The sequence below is a fragment of the Carassius gibelio genome, chromosome A22 (assembly GCF_023724105.1).
Source record: "Carassius gibelio isolate Cgi1373 ecotype wild population from Czech Republic chromosome A22, carGib1.2-hapl.c, whole genome shotgun sequence".
In the NCBI taxonomy this organism is placed as follows: Eukaryota; Metazoa; Chordata; class Actinopteri; order Cypriniformes; family Cyprinidae; genus Carassius; species Carassius gibelio.
This window is the reverse complement of record NC_068392.1, coordinates 20,294,659-20,310,010: the sequence shown is the minus strand read 5'-3', so window position 1 is coordinate 20,310,010 and position 15,352 is coordinate 20,294,659. Positions and strand designations below refer to the sequence as shown.

At 37.7% G+C, this 15,352-nt stretch overlaps 2 protein-coding genes across 2 annotated transcripts in view; one reads left to right on the top strand and one right to left on the bottom strand.

Moving 5' to 3' along the window:
• LOC127943318 (uncharacterized) overlaps positions 1-15,352 on the top strand; it is a 368,782-nt gene that overhangs the window by 297,129 nt on the left and 56,301 nt on the right. The gene's annotated exons all lie outside the window — the stretch shown is intronic.
• Positions 1,214-13,630, bottom strand: ttc14 (tetratricopeptide repeat domain 14). The gene is made up of 12 exons (XM_052539672.1): positions 13,175-13,630; positions 8,655-8,773; positions 8,273-8,472; positions 7,853-7,937; positions 7,648-7,777; positions 7,413-7,568; positions 7,245-7,316; positions 6,532-6,651; positions 6,293-6,415; positions 3,761-3,878; positions 2,571-2,677; positions 1,214-2,161 (listed from the first exon to the last, which is right to left on the bottom strand). Exons 1-12 carry the CDS (start codon positions 13,309-13,311, stop codon positions 1,480-1,482), a joined length of 2,049 nt encoding a protein of 682 aa, XP_052395632.1. The 5' UTR covers positions 13,312-13,630; the 3' UTR covers positions 1,214-1,479.

The following is a 15,352-nucleotide window of genomic DNA, read 5'->3' as shown; positions in this document are numbered from 1 at the left end:
ATAATCCATTACAAATTTCAGGTTATGTAATCAGACTATTTTTAGATTACTTTTCACCTAACTCATTTACTACATACATTTGAAAAGGATACCATATCATGTACCATACTGATATAAAAATACAATTAGAATGAAAATATTCAATTTGATGTTAGTGACAACATGAAGTGCATTAAACATAAAGGCTTCCCAAACGGTTCATGAAGGAACTGCAGGGAGTTTGTGAGTTTAATGGAAATCTAACAATTAGCTAAAAAATAATTTAAAATTCAACGAAATCATTTTAAAATAACAATCAAAACAAAACACTTACTAAAAAGATGAAATATTTTAGTTGTTTATCTGCAGGTCATATGACCATTAACCAACACCAGAGAAGCGTGAACACAGATATGTTATTAATTTATTCCCTTAAAATCTCAGTACTTCAAGTAAATATATTGGGTGCTAGGTTCGACCGACAGAGTTTGGAATTCCCTGCTTTATGGAAATAAGAAATAGTCGTGCATTTAATGTGTTTCAGAGACAAAAGCCTTTCAAAGACAGAGACTTGATAGGTTAGATTAATTGGTTACTTTTGATAACATGATTATGATATGATTATAAGTATTTTATTTTGTCAATGAATAAAATCAAACTTTCTTGATAGTCTTTTTCTTTGTTTTTCGCTTCATTGAAAATGACCTGCATGTGTTGTATCTTGACCTTAATGGACTGTGTTTCAGATAATGTATTGAATTATTATAATATTATGAGGCAAAAGGACATTAAAAGTCCATTACAGAGGAAGCCCAGTGTTGTACTGCCCTCTGATGGACTGCACTCAATTTGAAAAAAAAAAGTGACTTTCCTATTAATATTCCTTATGTACAGTAGCAATATCAACCTAAAACAATTCAATAACTACATCAACTATATGAATATTCATAGTACTTCAAACTCTCCATCTTAAATGTTTTTAGATGTTTGTACGTGTTTTTTTTTTTTCACTCACAAGCATGGATTTTACTTTGAGTTATTTGTTTTTAATCATACTGTATTTTCAAATTTTTATAATCCATATACCATCAAAAAGAGCATTAAACTGAACTTTAAGTTGTCCAGCTTGACCAGAGCATATTTTGATGGTTTGGCTTTCTGAAACCCTGCTGGAAGACCACTTTGCATTCATAACCTTTAATACACAGGGTTTCAACAGACAAAGAGCAAACCATGACCATTACATTCATTTATTTGAACACTGACATTATACTGAATGCAGATTATAACACCGAGGCATCATCCACCTCACAGATTTTGGCTTTGCTTGGCAGTTTTTAAAGGCAGGCTCTCTCCCAAATTATGAAAATAAACCGTTCTGATCAACGTCATCATTCACTATCATATATATTTCAATCACTATACTTGAGGGCTAAACCTGCTAGTTCTAGTAATGAAAGCACTACTAGTGTTACTCCTCACAGCCACGAAGAGCGACTCTTACTTCTTCAGCTTTTTTTCCTTCTCAAATTCAGCAATTTGACTGAAAATGTTAAACAAGCCGGAAGGGACATCTTTTTTCAGGGTTGCACCTGAAGACTTCCCTTGGTCTTCTTGATCTCGACCCGTCTTGTCATTCCCGCCTCGTTCCGATTCACAACGTTTTCTGCCTTGCAAGGAAAATTCCTTGGAGTGTCGATCGGATTTGAGGGAGTATTCGGACTGGGTTGAGGAGGAGGAATCCCTCCGGCTTCGGTGTTGATCTGTAGCTTGGCCGTTCGCTTCGGGACGTCCCAGTCTAGACGCTTCCGGCTGGGCTCCATACTTGACGTTCTCCAGGCTTCGGTCCATAGCATCATCTAACCTACCTCTGCCGTCTTCGTTTCGGCTTTTGCCCCAAGACGGTTCTCCTTCGCTGATGAGTTTGCTGATGGATTGCTTCTGGTTGATGTATGAAGCGGACGTGTTAGCAGGAGCTGGAAACCAATCATCTTCCACTGTTTTATCGCTACATGACGACACTCTCCTCTTGTGTTTCTTACTGCTGTGAGATGAGCGCCGGCGTTTGTGTTTCCGTTTCTTCGATTTTTTGCGACTCGATGCGTGCGAGTCTTCGCTCGTAGTTGAGGACGTATCAGAGGATGTAGAGGAAGAGGTCGACCGCTTCCTTTTCTTCTTCATTCTAGATGGAAGCAAACATCACATTGAAACGAGCAGGACATTGTTAGCACCCATCAGAAAATGGGGCAGGATAAAACCGTAAAATAGAAGAGTTCTTACCTTGTTTTGATGGAAGAAATACTCTAGATTTCAGTGGTCACATACACACTGCAACGTTTGTGTGACTGATTTATAAATCAGGGCTAGGCAATATAGTTTAACACTTTCTGTGCTCTTTTCTTTTATGTAGAAGGCAGCCATATATGATTTTTTTCTTTTCTTTTTTTCATGAAAGTTGTACCCATATTCAAGTGTTGACACACTTGAAACACATTACAGAACAACTGTATTTAGCTGCAGTGTGTGTGGGACCACAGATGTGCTTAACAGGAATAAAAACATGTGAAGAAATCTGGTGCGGTTGACGTTACCTTCTCTCTTCTTTTAGGATCTTACGCAATTTCTCTGCGCTTGTTTCCACAGTCTTAGCTTTTTCCTGCTCTTTGGCAGCTTCCAGTTCTTTCAGTTTAAGCGATTTCTTTAAAGCAGTTCATTGACAGGGTAAAATTTGAATAATTTTCAGGAAAATCGAGCAAGCATGCACGCGTGCAAGGCATAAGCAATTGTGTTGCCGTTTTCACACCCCAGGCATCAGGATGTTAAAGCAATGGAAAAAAATGTGAGACAACATGTTATATTTAGCAATGATCATGAGATAAAATTACCGTTGTGCCAGGAACAGAATACAAACCAAAGGTGGAGGGGTTTTATTTCCACATGGGGCATTTTTGTCAACCCAGTGCAATGAGGGTTAAAGGTCCCATCAGTCAGGTTTCACAGATCCAAGATCAGATCGACACATAAATAACAAAAACACTTCATCAGTACTCCAAAAACTTGAGTTAAAACTGCAGACTTGATTTATGAACCGTGCACCAAAAATGAATCACTGCTGAATATTAACTCACCCTCAGGTCTTCCAAGATGTAGAGGAGTTTGTTTCTTCATCAGATTTGGAGAAATGTAGCATTATATCACTGGCTCACCAATGGGTGCCGTCAGAATGAGAGTCCAAACAGCGGATAAAAACACCACAATAATCCAAAAGTGATCCACACCACTCCAGTCCATAGGCTGATGTCTTCTGAAGACAATAGCTGCGTGTTTGTAGAAATCAAGTCCTTCATTAAGTCCATAATCCATAATAAAGCTTCCTCTAGTGAAAAATCTCCTGTTGTGTCTCGCATCAAAATCCAAACATCATATTTGTTCAGAGAGGTTTTGGATTGTAAACATTGCTTGATTTTTCTCCTGTTAATTGATGGACTGGAGTGGTGTGGATTCCTTGTTGATTGATGTTTTTATATCATTCTGACGGCACCCATTCACTGCAGTGGATCCATTGGTGAACAAAATATGCAATGCTACATTTCCCCAAATCTGATGAAGAAACAAAAGTCATCTTGGACAACTTGAGGGTGAGGAAGGACTCATTTTGAGCTAAATTGTTCCTTTAAAACATGACACATCTGTGTACATGAAACACTGAGGCTACTATTCTGACTAAATTCGCAGTAGCAGCCAACCATGTATTCATGACAGGCAGGTTTATCCAGCTCACCTGGATACGTAACTGAAGTTTCGCCAAGGCTTCGGAAGCCTCTTGAAACGTGTCGTCTAACACGGTGGCTCTTTTATAGAGACCCTCAGCAGTCACCAACTTTTCTTCCTCTTCAAGTCTAAGCAGAAAAAAAAAAAAAAACTGAGTTACAGGCATACCAAACTATTATAAAACGGCCAAATCACCTCTGCACAAGAGCTGAATTTGACATTAATGACTTCCTATCAATAAGATCTATTATATTGTATTGATATTCTTGAAGGTTCATGCATTACACGTGTTCCTGTTGTTACGACAATGCTAAATGGCTGGTATGGTCTTTTAGTAGCATTAATTTTGGATATGTATAGGTGATTTCAAGGGTGCTTTGGGCAGTTGCTTAAGTCAAATAGGTTCAAGTTTCTATGATGTGCTGGGCTCTAAAGCTGCACTTACATTGTAATGTTTAAAGGGGTCATATGTTGTGTTTTTGGTGTAATGAAATGTGTTTATGTGGTTTAAGGTTAAAAAAAGAACATTATTTTCCACATACTTAGGGGTGGAGATGGGTGGTTGAGGGGGACAAGGGTGGGATTAGGTGGGTTAAGGGGTTGAGACATGTGGGTTTACAGGTGGAGACGGGTGGGTTTAGGGGGAGAAGGCTGGTTTAGGGTAGCCTGACTACGTCAGACTTCCTACTTCCGCTCAATTTCATTTTGCTTCTGTACTCAGTCTGATACAGCGTCAGAGCTTTCAGTCTGCCACCGGTCTGGAAACAGCCGGGCCAATCAACGAACAGAGGGCGGGCTGAGAGCCGTGACGTAGATGCTAAGCGCCGAGTTTTACATTGTAGGTTAGAGAAATCGAAAACCGAAATGACCGTGGAAATGGGAAACGAGACACGGGATGCAATTCGCTCTGTTATGGAGAACATTCAACTCTTTTTCAAACTGAAGCCAGAACAAGAAGAGTGTTTGATAAACATTTTAAATGGAGGTGATGTTGTGGCCCTACTCCCGACTGGTTTTGGGAAAAGTTTAATTTATCAATTGTTACCGTTAGTTAGCGAGAAACTGGGGAGGCCAAAGGCCGGCAAGGCTATAGCTGTAATTGTGTCCCCCTTGGTTGCACTCATGGAGGATCAGATCAAGGAGGCAGAAAAACTTGGTCTGTGTGCTGCACAGCTTGCCATGCACAATGATCAAGATATAATGGCGGGGTATTACAGCCTTATTTTTGGTAGCCCCGAATCCTGGATTGTGTTTACAACAGGTTTACAGTTCAATCATAGATTTGAGTTCGATGCATGATGTCTGTGCTTTGATGCGGCTGTACAGGCGCATAACATGCGTCATAACTAAACGCATCTGATTGGCTTACGGGTAACCAATGATTTTAAACTTCAGACAAGCGCCCCCTAGCGAGAGAGAAAACACTTCTCTATTATGCCATTCCAGACTCTGTCTACGAAGCAAAGTGAAGTAGCAGAGTCTGGTATTACAAGGCTAGGTTTAGGGGTGGAGATGGGTGATTGAGGGGGAGAAGGGTGGGTTTAGGGTTGGACACAGGTGGGTTTAGGGATTGAGACGGGTGGGTTTATGGGTGGAGATGGGTGGGTTTTGGTGGGTTAATTGTAAATTGTAAATGCAGTGTAAATCGGGGGAAAGTCACTGCAATGCATAATTTCTTGTTGCCTTTTAGTGGAATTTACTTTTTTGTAGGGCTGGGAATCAATTCCAAAAAGAATCGATTGCGAGGCGTTGGGAATCGAGAGTCGCTTCCAAAGGTTGGAATCTGTTCCATCAAGGGCAATCGACTCCTCATTCAGAGTATTTTTCAGTTCAGCAAAGCTTATCTATGGGAGTCTCTCTAACGGAAGGCTACATCCGACAAAGGCTGCACACATTTAAATTCACGAAAACAAGCCGGCACTGATCATTTGAATTTTAGGACCACAATTCACCTAAGCCATAATTACAACAGTTGTGAGAAAAGATTATTAAAAATCATATATATATAATTGAAAATAATCTTTCAGAGGTTATTTTACGGTGGAACTGGCTTGTCTACAATTTTGAGCGCTGCATGAACGAATAGATCATGACGTCACTGAGGTTCTTGCTCTTATTACCATCTAATATATATATATATATATATATATATATATATATATATATATATATATATATATATATATATATATATTTTAACATTTCTATCTCCTGCTATCTATCTATTTCTCCTGCTGAGCTGGGCTATGACTAATTTCACGGGCAAAGCTGAAAAAAAAATTTTTTTTAAAAAAATTTCAGCTTCATATTATAGGAAGGATGCATTATACGACTTATCCTGCAGTCATCATGGTGAGATTAGGTTCCTTTTAATCTAAAAAAATTAATAAATAAAAAGAATTGGAAAAGAATCGAAAACAACAGTGAGGAATCGATTCCAAGAATTGTGGAATCGAACAGCCCTACTTTTTGGCACATGTAAGCATTAAATTAATTTCTACCGGAGAACCAGAAGAAGCAAAACTATTTCTAGATAACTTACTGTCCCCCTCTTTCCACCAGTGTCTGGCAGAGGTATTTCTTAGCATTCCTGTGTGTGGGGCAGTTCTCCAACGCCAGTTCAAAGTCATCGATAGCTTTTATCAAGCTTCCTTTGGTTGCATATCTACAAAAAAAATAAATAATTAAACCGCTTCAGTAATTATGTAACAAGCTAGAACAATAAACATGTAAATATTACTCGTGTATAATATATATGAACACGTTTTTATCATGACTCACAGAGCTCCACGTGCCACAAGAGCCTCCACATTGTTTGTGTCGATCTCTAAGGCCTTGTTGTACTCATTCATTGCATCTACATGACGACCCGATTTGAAATGGTCAACACCAGCTTTAACACTGTAATGAAATATGAAGAATTCATGAAGTCCCTATTAGTTTAATAGTGCTGGGAGCAATGCATTACAAGTAATGCAAGTTATGTAATCAGATTACTTTTTCAAGTAACGCATTAAACACATTCAAAAAAACACTTTGTACAATATTGTAATGCACTACTTTTAAAAGTAACTTTCCCCAACATGTTATCTTATAAAAGTGCTAGTTTATGATAGTTTGATAGTCATTTAGTGTATATGTAGCAGAAATATTTATAAAATGAGTTAGAACATCCAGAACATCCACAAAAAAGAAAAGGAACAATGTAAAAAATGTGAAGAAATGTAGTTGTTGGTTTTTCAAAAGCATTTTCAAGAAACATTTAATTTGAATAACTCTTAAATGTCAAATAACTTCCTAGCAGCTAAAAAGCATGAGTGCACACATCTTAATCATTCAAATTATTAATATTTATCCTCCTGACAAATTTGACTATGTAATTCAGAAATGAAAAACATGACATTAAAAACATCTGAATGCATTTTTTAATAAAACAATCATTAAAAAGTGTGTTGATTTAATAAAACACAAGGGAACATTTGCTAAATACAAACCATTTCAAGGCCCAGGACACAGACTGTTTCTTCCGAATAGCTGTTGCAAAATCATCTTCCTTGAAGCGTTTACTGTGTATACACACAAAAAAAATGCAATAAAAAAAAAAAAATAATAATAATAAAGCACCACCATGAAAACTGGGAAGGACATAAAAGCCACAGTACCTCTGCAAGCCCCTCATGAGTGAAGGAGTTTGTGTATCACTTATTCCCAGCTTCCCCAGGAGGAAGTGCACATTTAAAGGGTTGGACAGACCAAGAGAGCTCTCCAAGAGCTTCTCATACGTCTGGCTGCTGTCTGCGACCACCTTTTCCCCATGGCTGAACGAGCGGAGGAAATGATCAACAACAGGAAGTCTGAGACGAACCAGTCAATATTCATTTTCTCGTCTTTACGTACATATAATGAAGAGGAAGATCTTCTTTGCTTATGACTCCCAGCTTAACTTTATCCAAGTGAGGAGCCAGTGAGGATGGATACAGTGATAAAGTCAGCTTCTCGTGATAGCGGTCAATGTCCTTCAGCCCAGCTGTGCCACAAAACATCCCTTTATCAAATCTAATCACTTTAGGATCAATATATAGAGCTAAAAGGCGGCTCATACCTCGAATCAAATCCCCAATTTGGTAGTAAGACAGAGGATCATCGTGATTTCCAGTGGAAGGAACTTCTCTTAATGGACAGAGGGCCTTTAAATGGACAACATTTATTTTTATAATCTTAACGAAAATGAAAAGCATTTGAAAAATAGAGTTTAACATTTCTTTAAACGATCGTTTATCGTTATCATATGACTGAACGCACAATTAAAATACAAACAATAAAATAATTATGATAAAGGTCAAAGATGAAAATGGTTTTCAGGCTTCAAAACAATAGCAATATTTCATATAACAATAAATCTTTTCAGGCATATTTAGATCAAGAACCATTAGACGACACACATAATTACAATTCTGTTGTTGGTGCCATGACTGGTCTAGAAATACACACTTCGGAGGGAAATCAATAACTTGGATGCCACCTTTATCTCCAGATCCTCGATATCTCGCTCCAGTCCTCCAGCTGTGCAGAGAAGAGTTACGAACAAGCCGAAGTCTCGCACTGAATTGATTCTTCCGATAAGCATGTCTCCTCGCTCCACATCCCTGTAGAAGAGCTCACGTCTCTCCTCAAAACACACCTCCATGAACTGCTCCAGCGGAGGCATGACGGCGTACGCCTCTGAAACCACACATGCATTATTAGAAGAAGAGTTCATCGTCTGATCGCCCGCATGCCATTCCCATTCACTTTCAGGAAACAAGATGTTCTTCAAAAAAACCTTTTGTGATGGGTTTGGAGCAACATGATTGCATAACACCATAAGACTTTGAATTTCATGAGAAACTAATGAGGCAGTTCACCTCCAGGGTCCTCCTGCCATTCATCTGCTGGTGTAGAGGTTTTCCATGACGCTGCAAACAGAAGATCAGCTTTCCTTGCTATGAACTGCTCCAGAACAGGACTCACTTCTTCTTTATCCCTGTTTCAAACCAATGTCATAACACTCATTTACTGTCCATACTAGCGATGCACCATATATCGGCCACCATATCAATATCGGCCGATAAATGTACATTTTCCTTTTACCATTATCAAACCGATAAGAGAATTTGGCCGATATCTTAGAGCCGATAAATAATGCATTATTTCCCGCAGAGACACTTCAGATGCTCACGGTTCACCATGATGGTTTTTAATTGCTTGAAATATCATTGGAAACACTTCAAAAATGAAAAAAGGGGGAACTGCAACATGTGCAGGGCAAGTCTGTAATATTATAATGAGATTATTAGCTACTGTAAAATAATGTAATGTAATCTCTGTTCGCCCGTGTTTTAGTGTGCATCCACAACAGATCCTCACGATTAGCACAGTTAAGTCCGCTTGTGCATTTACAATCTTTTGAGCGATTGTACATTGAAATATTTTGTTTATTGTATGCATATAAATCAGGTTTTTCTCATATACAATGCGTTTGGTTAAGCTATAGCCTATAGAGCACTTCAGTTTGCTGGTGATCATCTTTAGCTCAGCGCACGCAGCTCAAACAGCTGCTTACAACATTAATAACTATGATTGAGATTGTCATATATATAACATTATAATGAGAACTAGGGATGTCAACGATTAATCGATGATCGATTAATTGTCGATAAGAGATGCAATCGATTAAGGCTATCGATGGTCGGTTAACCGATTCAATGTTGGGCTGCGTGCGGCTCATGCGCACTCAACACGTGCGAGCGGCTGTGAGTGACGGTGACGATATATAAAAGCATCATCATTCATTCACAATGTACAAATTAAGCTTTTAATGTGATTTAAACTTCAAAGTACATTAAAATAGAAACAACATAAAAGTTCTTCAACATTAAATGCAATAGAAATGTAGTTACTAATCATTTCATCAGATAACTGTTTTATATCGTGCGCTTTGCAGGGCTGCGGGTCACAGTGACAGGACAGGTAGTCTATTCATTCCTACAACTTGTTAATTCATTCCTACGAATTATTAATGTGGCAATTGTCCATGTTTCATTAATTGTGTTCCCTAAATAACCCATGATTTAAGTGAAATAAGGGAACAAATTAATAAATCGAACGAATTCTTAATTCATGAAATCTTTAATTTCCCTTCCCATGTTTACCACAGTAAGAGATGCGAAAACAGTTATTAAAAGCGAAAGATAATAAAATAAACCTGGGAAATTAGAGGGTTAGACTATGAAGATTTAGGAAAAGAAACGATGCCTAAATATACTGAATTTGTGGAAATTCGTGACCAACCGGCAAACCAGAACAAAGCCGCGTAAATGAAGACTATGGGGTCCAAAAGCATGGTCGCGATCTAACATTTTCCAGTTAACCTATTATTCCTCTAATAAACAAAGCTTTTATACCACACTTGTCATAATCAGATCTTATCATTTCTAAATAAATAATTGCTGGATTCAAAACAGCGATTAATAGGCGCTGTGACCGACACATTCCTGGAGCATTCACTGCTGTAACCGGTGACGCCGAGCATCGTTCACAAGTTTCTGCATGGACCTGACTATGGCACAGGTTCTAAGCCCTGGGACAAAATGGGATGCTTTAAGGAAAATTTATAGCCTACTAAGTAATAGGCCCAACATAAAAATAACAATTTGTTTTCATGTTTTTTTTTTTTTTTTTTTTTTTTAATAGGCTATGCGAAATATATCCGACTTAAATAGGCTAATTAAGATTAACGGATTTAAAACAGAAGTGTGGGCGCTCCATAAGTTCACAAAAAAAAAAAAAAAAAAAAAAGGATGACAACGCATTCTGTTTGTTTGCTTTATTTTACAAGAGCACAAATCTTCTGTTTTTATTGTGAGTGTGCACAAATGAAAGTAAACACTTTTGCGGAAAATATATATATATTTTTAATGTCTCAGCTGTTTCGATCGCCCCGGAGCCTGCTGCACACGTATATTCTAGCGATTCAAACTTAGCCTACATCGCAGTCTGTTCATTATCAAAATTAAATGTCAACTAAACATTAAAAGGTTACACTGGTCAGTTTAAATAGACCGTAGTATACCGGTCCACTCTGCTGTTATGCCAAGGACGTTTTTGCTCATATGAAGAGGATCATCTTTTCCGTCTATATGCGAATGCGTGTTAAGTACAAGCCTAGTTTACATTATAAATAATAGTTTAACATTCAAATACATTGCGAATATGGAAACATTTCGATTTGTGCCGAATGAGACATGAGCAATAACCTCCAAATAAATCTAGCCAAAGCCGCGCTCGCTCATCCTCGTGTGCACGCATGCACTGTCACGATCTAATGCGCTGTATGCCGGATTTTTAAAAATCTGACATTTTCTAGGACAGAATCCGGCAGGATCAAATTAATGTGAGCAACTGTGTTTTGGTGCAGCAGCGCCGATGTAGTTCACTTAATGTGCAGCGCAGTCACACGCGCTCCACATTTCGGATAATTTTATACAATAATGTCAGTTGAAAACATTGCAATTGTGCTTTAAAATACAACAACGAGCACCACAAAACCATTTAAAGAGGCTCGTTCAGCGTTCTCCGTGCGGGATTGGAAACTGTCAACAAAGTAAAATGACCTCAAAAGAATGGCGCGCTCTCTTCATTTTATCAAATGATCAAAATCGCATCTATTCATTTTATAATCCTGCTACTAGCATTTTATTCAGACTAAAACCTCTTTAATTCAAGTGAGAAAGCGTTTTGTGTGTGTGTGTGGCTTTTGCACATCCTGTCATACCGCTGACTGCGTGCCTGCAATAGATGCATTTTGCAGTATTATGGTTAACGATTAATCGATTAATTGATCGTTAATTTAAACGACGATCGATCATGGAAATAATCGAAATTTGACATCCCTAATGAGAACACTATTATAATAAAACGTTATGCATTCCCTTTGGTTTGGTGTCCGTGTTTCAGCGCACGATCAACAACAGAAGTTAAACATTCTGGTTAGCATGTAACTTAGTTTGAGTTCAGGTGTGCATTTGGTCTTTTTGTACATACAAGTTGTGATATTACATATTTATTTTGTATAAATATCTGAATATATGATGCATTTTCCTGTGTTAAATAAGCTGGCAGCACTTCAGTTTACCGGTGTTCAATTGGCTCTTCAGCTTCAGCTCACGCAGCTTGAACAGCAATGCACAACATTAATAACTATAATTGGGAATGTCATAAACATAATATCATAAAGAGAATATTCCCGTAATAAAAAAGTTGTGAATTATTTGGGTTTATTTGCCATGTTACAGCACGCTCAGAGCCCGAACATACTGAAAACAATGAGAAGAAACATTATTTGAGTTGAAAAGGTTGTTTTTGAAAGTCAGTGCATAAAATAAAGCTAAAGGCCTATAATTCATTGTAGCCTATAATAAACCTGTTTTCAAAGACATTTTTAATACATTTTCATTGAGGAGTATCCTAAGCTAATAGCCTGATTTTTTATTTTATCATGTCTGTTACGTGGTGATGCGCTATGAAATTGGTGCGAAGCAAATTAATTGTAATATAAATTTAATAATAAAAGTAACCTAATAATAATAGCCTAAAAAACAAGTATTCATTGGATTAATTTATACTCTTAATAATAAAATATTTAATGATTTAGGCAATATCTGGCTGAAGTCCATACATGCTGGTCCTCTTCCAACACCATCGTCTTAATCGCCTTAAATTTTTTAAATAAATAAGTATAGTAATGTTGTGCAGTAACTTGTTTCCATCAAAAGTATTATTGTATTTATTTGTAAGGCTGCTTTATGTTTGATTTATGCTGAAGTGTTTAATGCCTTTTAATGATGAGACTTTTTAGGTAATTGGGCTCTCAAAAATTATGTAAAAATGTGGACTTAGATTTATCGGCCAACATATCGGTTATCGGCTTTCATATTTAAAGAATTATCGTATCGGCCCGAAATGGTCATATCGGTGCATCCCTAATCAATATATTATCAAAATATGATATGAATAATATTCTCACTTGACAAAATGGTCTATGGAAGCCTTTTACCACTCCGGGATTAAGAAAATAACTAAAAATAACTTTTTATCTCACAATTCAGACTCTTTTCTCTCAGTTCTCATTTATAAACAGTGTATTGCAAGAAATGCACTCTATAAACACTTCTGAGAAGAACCGGTGTGGAAAAGAACAGCGCAAACATTCTGTTAAATATCTCCACAGACAAAGTCAGTCTCTAGCCACTTGCAGGCGAGTAATTCAAGCAAAAACTAATCAAATGAGTGTTGCTGGCTATTTAAAGGATATCTGTCAACACAAACATGACATGACGGATACAAACAATCGTGTGCGTGAAACTATTACCAGATCGTCTCTTACCTTTGACTGGTAGTTTTGGAGAGATCAGCAGCCACATTTTTAAAGTCTGGGTTCTCGCTTTGCTCGCACTTTAACAGTGAGAGCAGACTGTCCCCATGATAGGACACAGACTGTCGGAGAAGATCTCTCTCCATCATCAGTGTCTCCAACAACACATACTCACACTCGACGCGTGCAGGACGATACTACACCAGCACCGCACTCGATTCAAACAAGACGTGAAGTACCTGGTTAACTAGGTAACTAAATCATCAGCTAAGATCGCGGACATTCGCGGATACTCGAGAAGTTATAAAAGTGTGTGAAATTGAGCAGAAATGGCTGCAGCTGCAAACGTGCTCGTTCCAGAAGCGAGACGTGGAAACCGGAAGTGAACCGGAAGAACGACTTGACTCTAACCATTTTTGGGCATCCTTAAAAATTATGTGTGTTAAATTCGTCGACAATGCATTAACGCTGTTTGTTTTTATTTGAACGGAAGCATTCGTCAAACAAGAGGCGGTAGTTAACGTGAAACGTTTAGTTGCTGAACTCGGCGATTTAAAAAAATATTTAAAAAATTATTAAACATCAGGTCCGGTGGTTTTCAAAATAAAAGTCATCAACAAAATAGTTCACGCTTGCACACATACACACACACACCATACATCTTATCGTTGTGAGGAGGACATTGCATTGCCTCCAAAAGTGGATTTGGAGGTATTAAAATCCAAAATAGTAAATAATCAAGTTGATTTGGTGAGTGAATTTTATAGACATGGGAACCAAAAATCCGTTAATTTTAAGCAAGTTTTTACAGATGGACCTAAAGACCCGGTAACTCCCCGATAACAGGAGTTACAGGTGCTGCGATTGTAATTCCCAGCCAGAAGAGTGAGATGAGCAAAAGAACATCAGATCGGAATGGATAGAATACACTAAGTCAAACAGAACTTTAATTTGCAGCGACTCGTATCTGTCTCTGTATTACAGAGCCTCAAGGCAAAGAATCATCAGGAGGTTTTTTATGATATTATCAGTGTTGGGCAAGTTACTTTTAAAACGTAATTAGTTACAGTTACTAGTTACTTCTTCCAAAAAGTAACTAAATTAGTTACTCAGTTACAAATTTTAAAAGTAACTAGTTACTTAAGAAAGTAACTATTGCGTTACTTTCAAGTAAAATTAAATTTTAAATGCTCAAATGTGACCCCACCTCTACCCCTCTTTAAAGGAACTTAAAATACATGTGCATGTTCAATTATTTATGATAAATCTGAATAGTATAATGAAATGGACACTTAATACAATACATTATTAACAGAAACATGAAACATTGTACACACATCTGAAGTGAGACTAGCCTCCAATCAAATTCCATGTATGTAGATATTATGTTTATATAGTGGATCAATGCAAATAACACGATAGATTTTTGGGAACTTTTGATATTTCCTTTTATTGTTTCTTTAATTTCTTGAAGGAAAAAGTAATGTATACTTCTATTTAGAGAAGGCTACTGTTGGATTATTTGGGCTCGTCGCCATACCTGTCTCTCGTTGACTGACTGGCTTGTGTTGTTCCTTGTGTGTCCTGTCCTGTCCGATGATGGGTCGTTCGCGAATGAGCGTTAGTGATGATGGATCGACTCGTTCGCGAATGAGCTTTTGATGAGTCGTTCGCGATTCGCGAATGAGCCGACTCTAAGAGCCGGCTCTTTTAGTTGAACTTCGGGAGCTGGCTCGCATATCTGAAGAGCCGAACTCTATTTTTTCAAATTTAGCCTATAGAAATTAAATAATTATGTAATAAAAATTGAAATATTATAGTCAAAGTCATTTAAAGAGCCGTTTGTGAGCCAAAGAGCCGGCTCTTTTCAGTGAGCTGAGTCAAAAGAGCCGAATTCCCATCACTACTATGCGTGCTTTCGAACACCCGCCCAACTCTACCTCTGATTGGCTTACAATGAAATTTTACTCTACCTCAGCCAATCGTCAGCATTTATGGGCTTGTCTCGTGCTCTGCCCACTAACCAAGGAAGAACAGTAAAAAAAAAATATTTGCCTCTCGCTCAGAGATCTAGTTGGTCTGATGAAAAAAAAGAACAGCTTCATCATCTGTTATAGTAACGCGCCGCATTTTTTTGGCAGTAACGGTAACGGCGTTATTAAGATGAGAAGAGTAATCAATTAGATTACT

Coding starts and splice junctions, on each gene's coding strand:
- ttc14 (XM_052539672.1), bottom strand. CDS start 13,311: ATGATGGAGAGAGATCTTCTCCGACAGTCTGTGTCCTATCATGGGGAC. Junction 7,778..7,852: donor AATTGGGGATTTGATTCGAG/GTATGAGCCGCC, acceptor TTTGTGGCACAG/CTGGGCTGAAGGACATTGAC. Junction 3,879..6,292: donor CTGGTGGAAAGAGGGGGACA/GTAAGTTATCTA, acceptor TTTTCTGCTTAG/ACTTGAAGAGGAAGAAAAGT.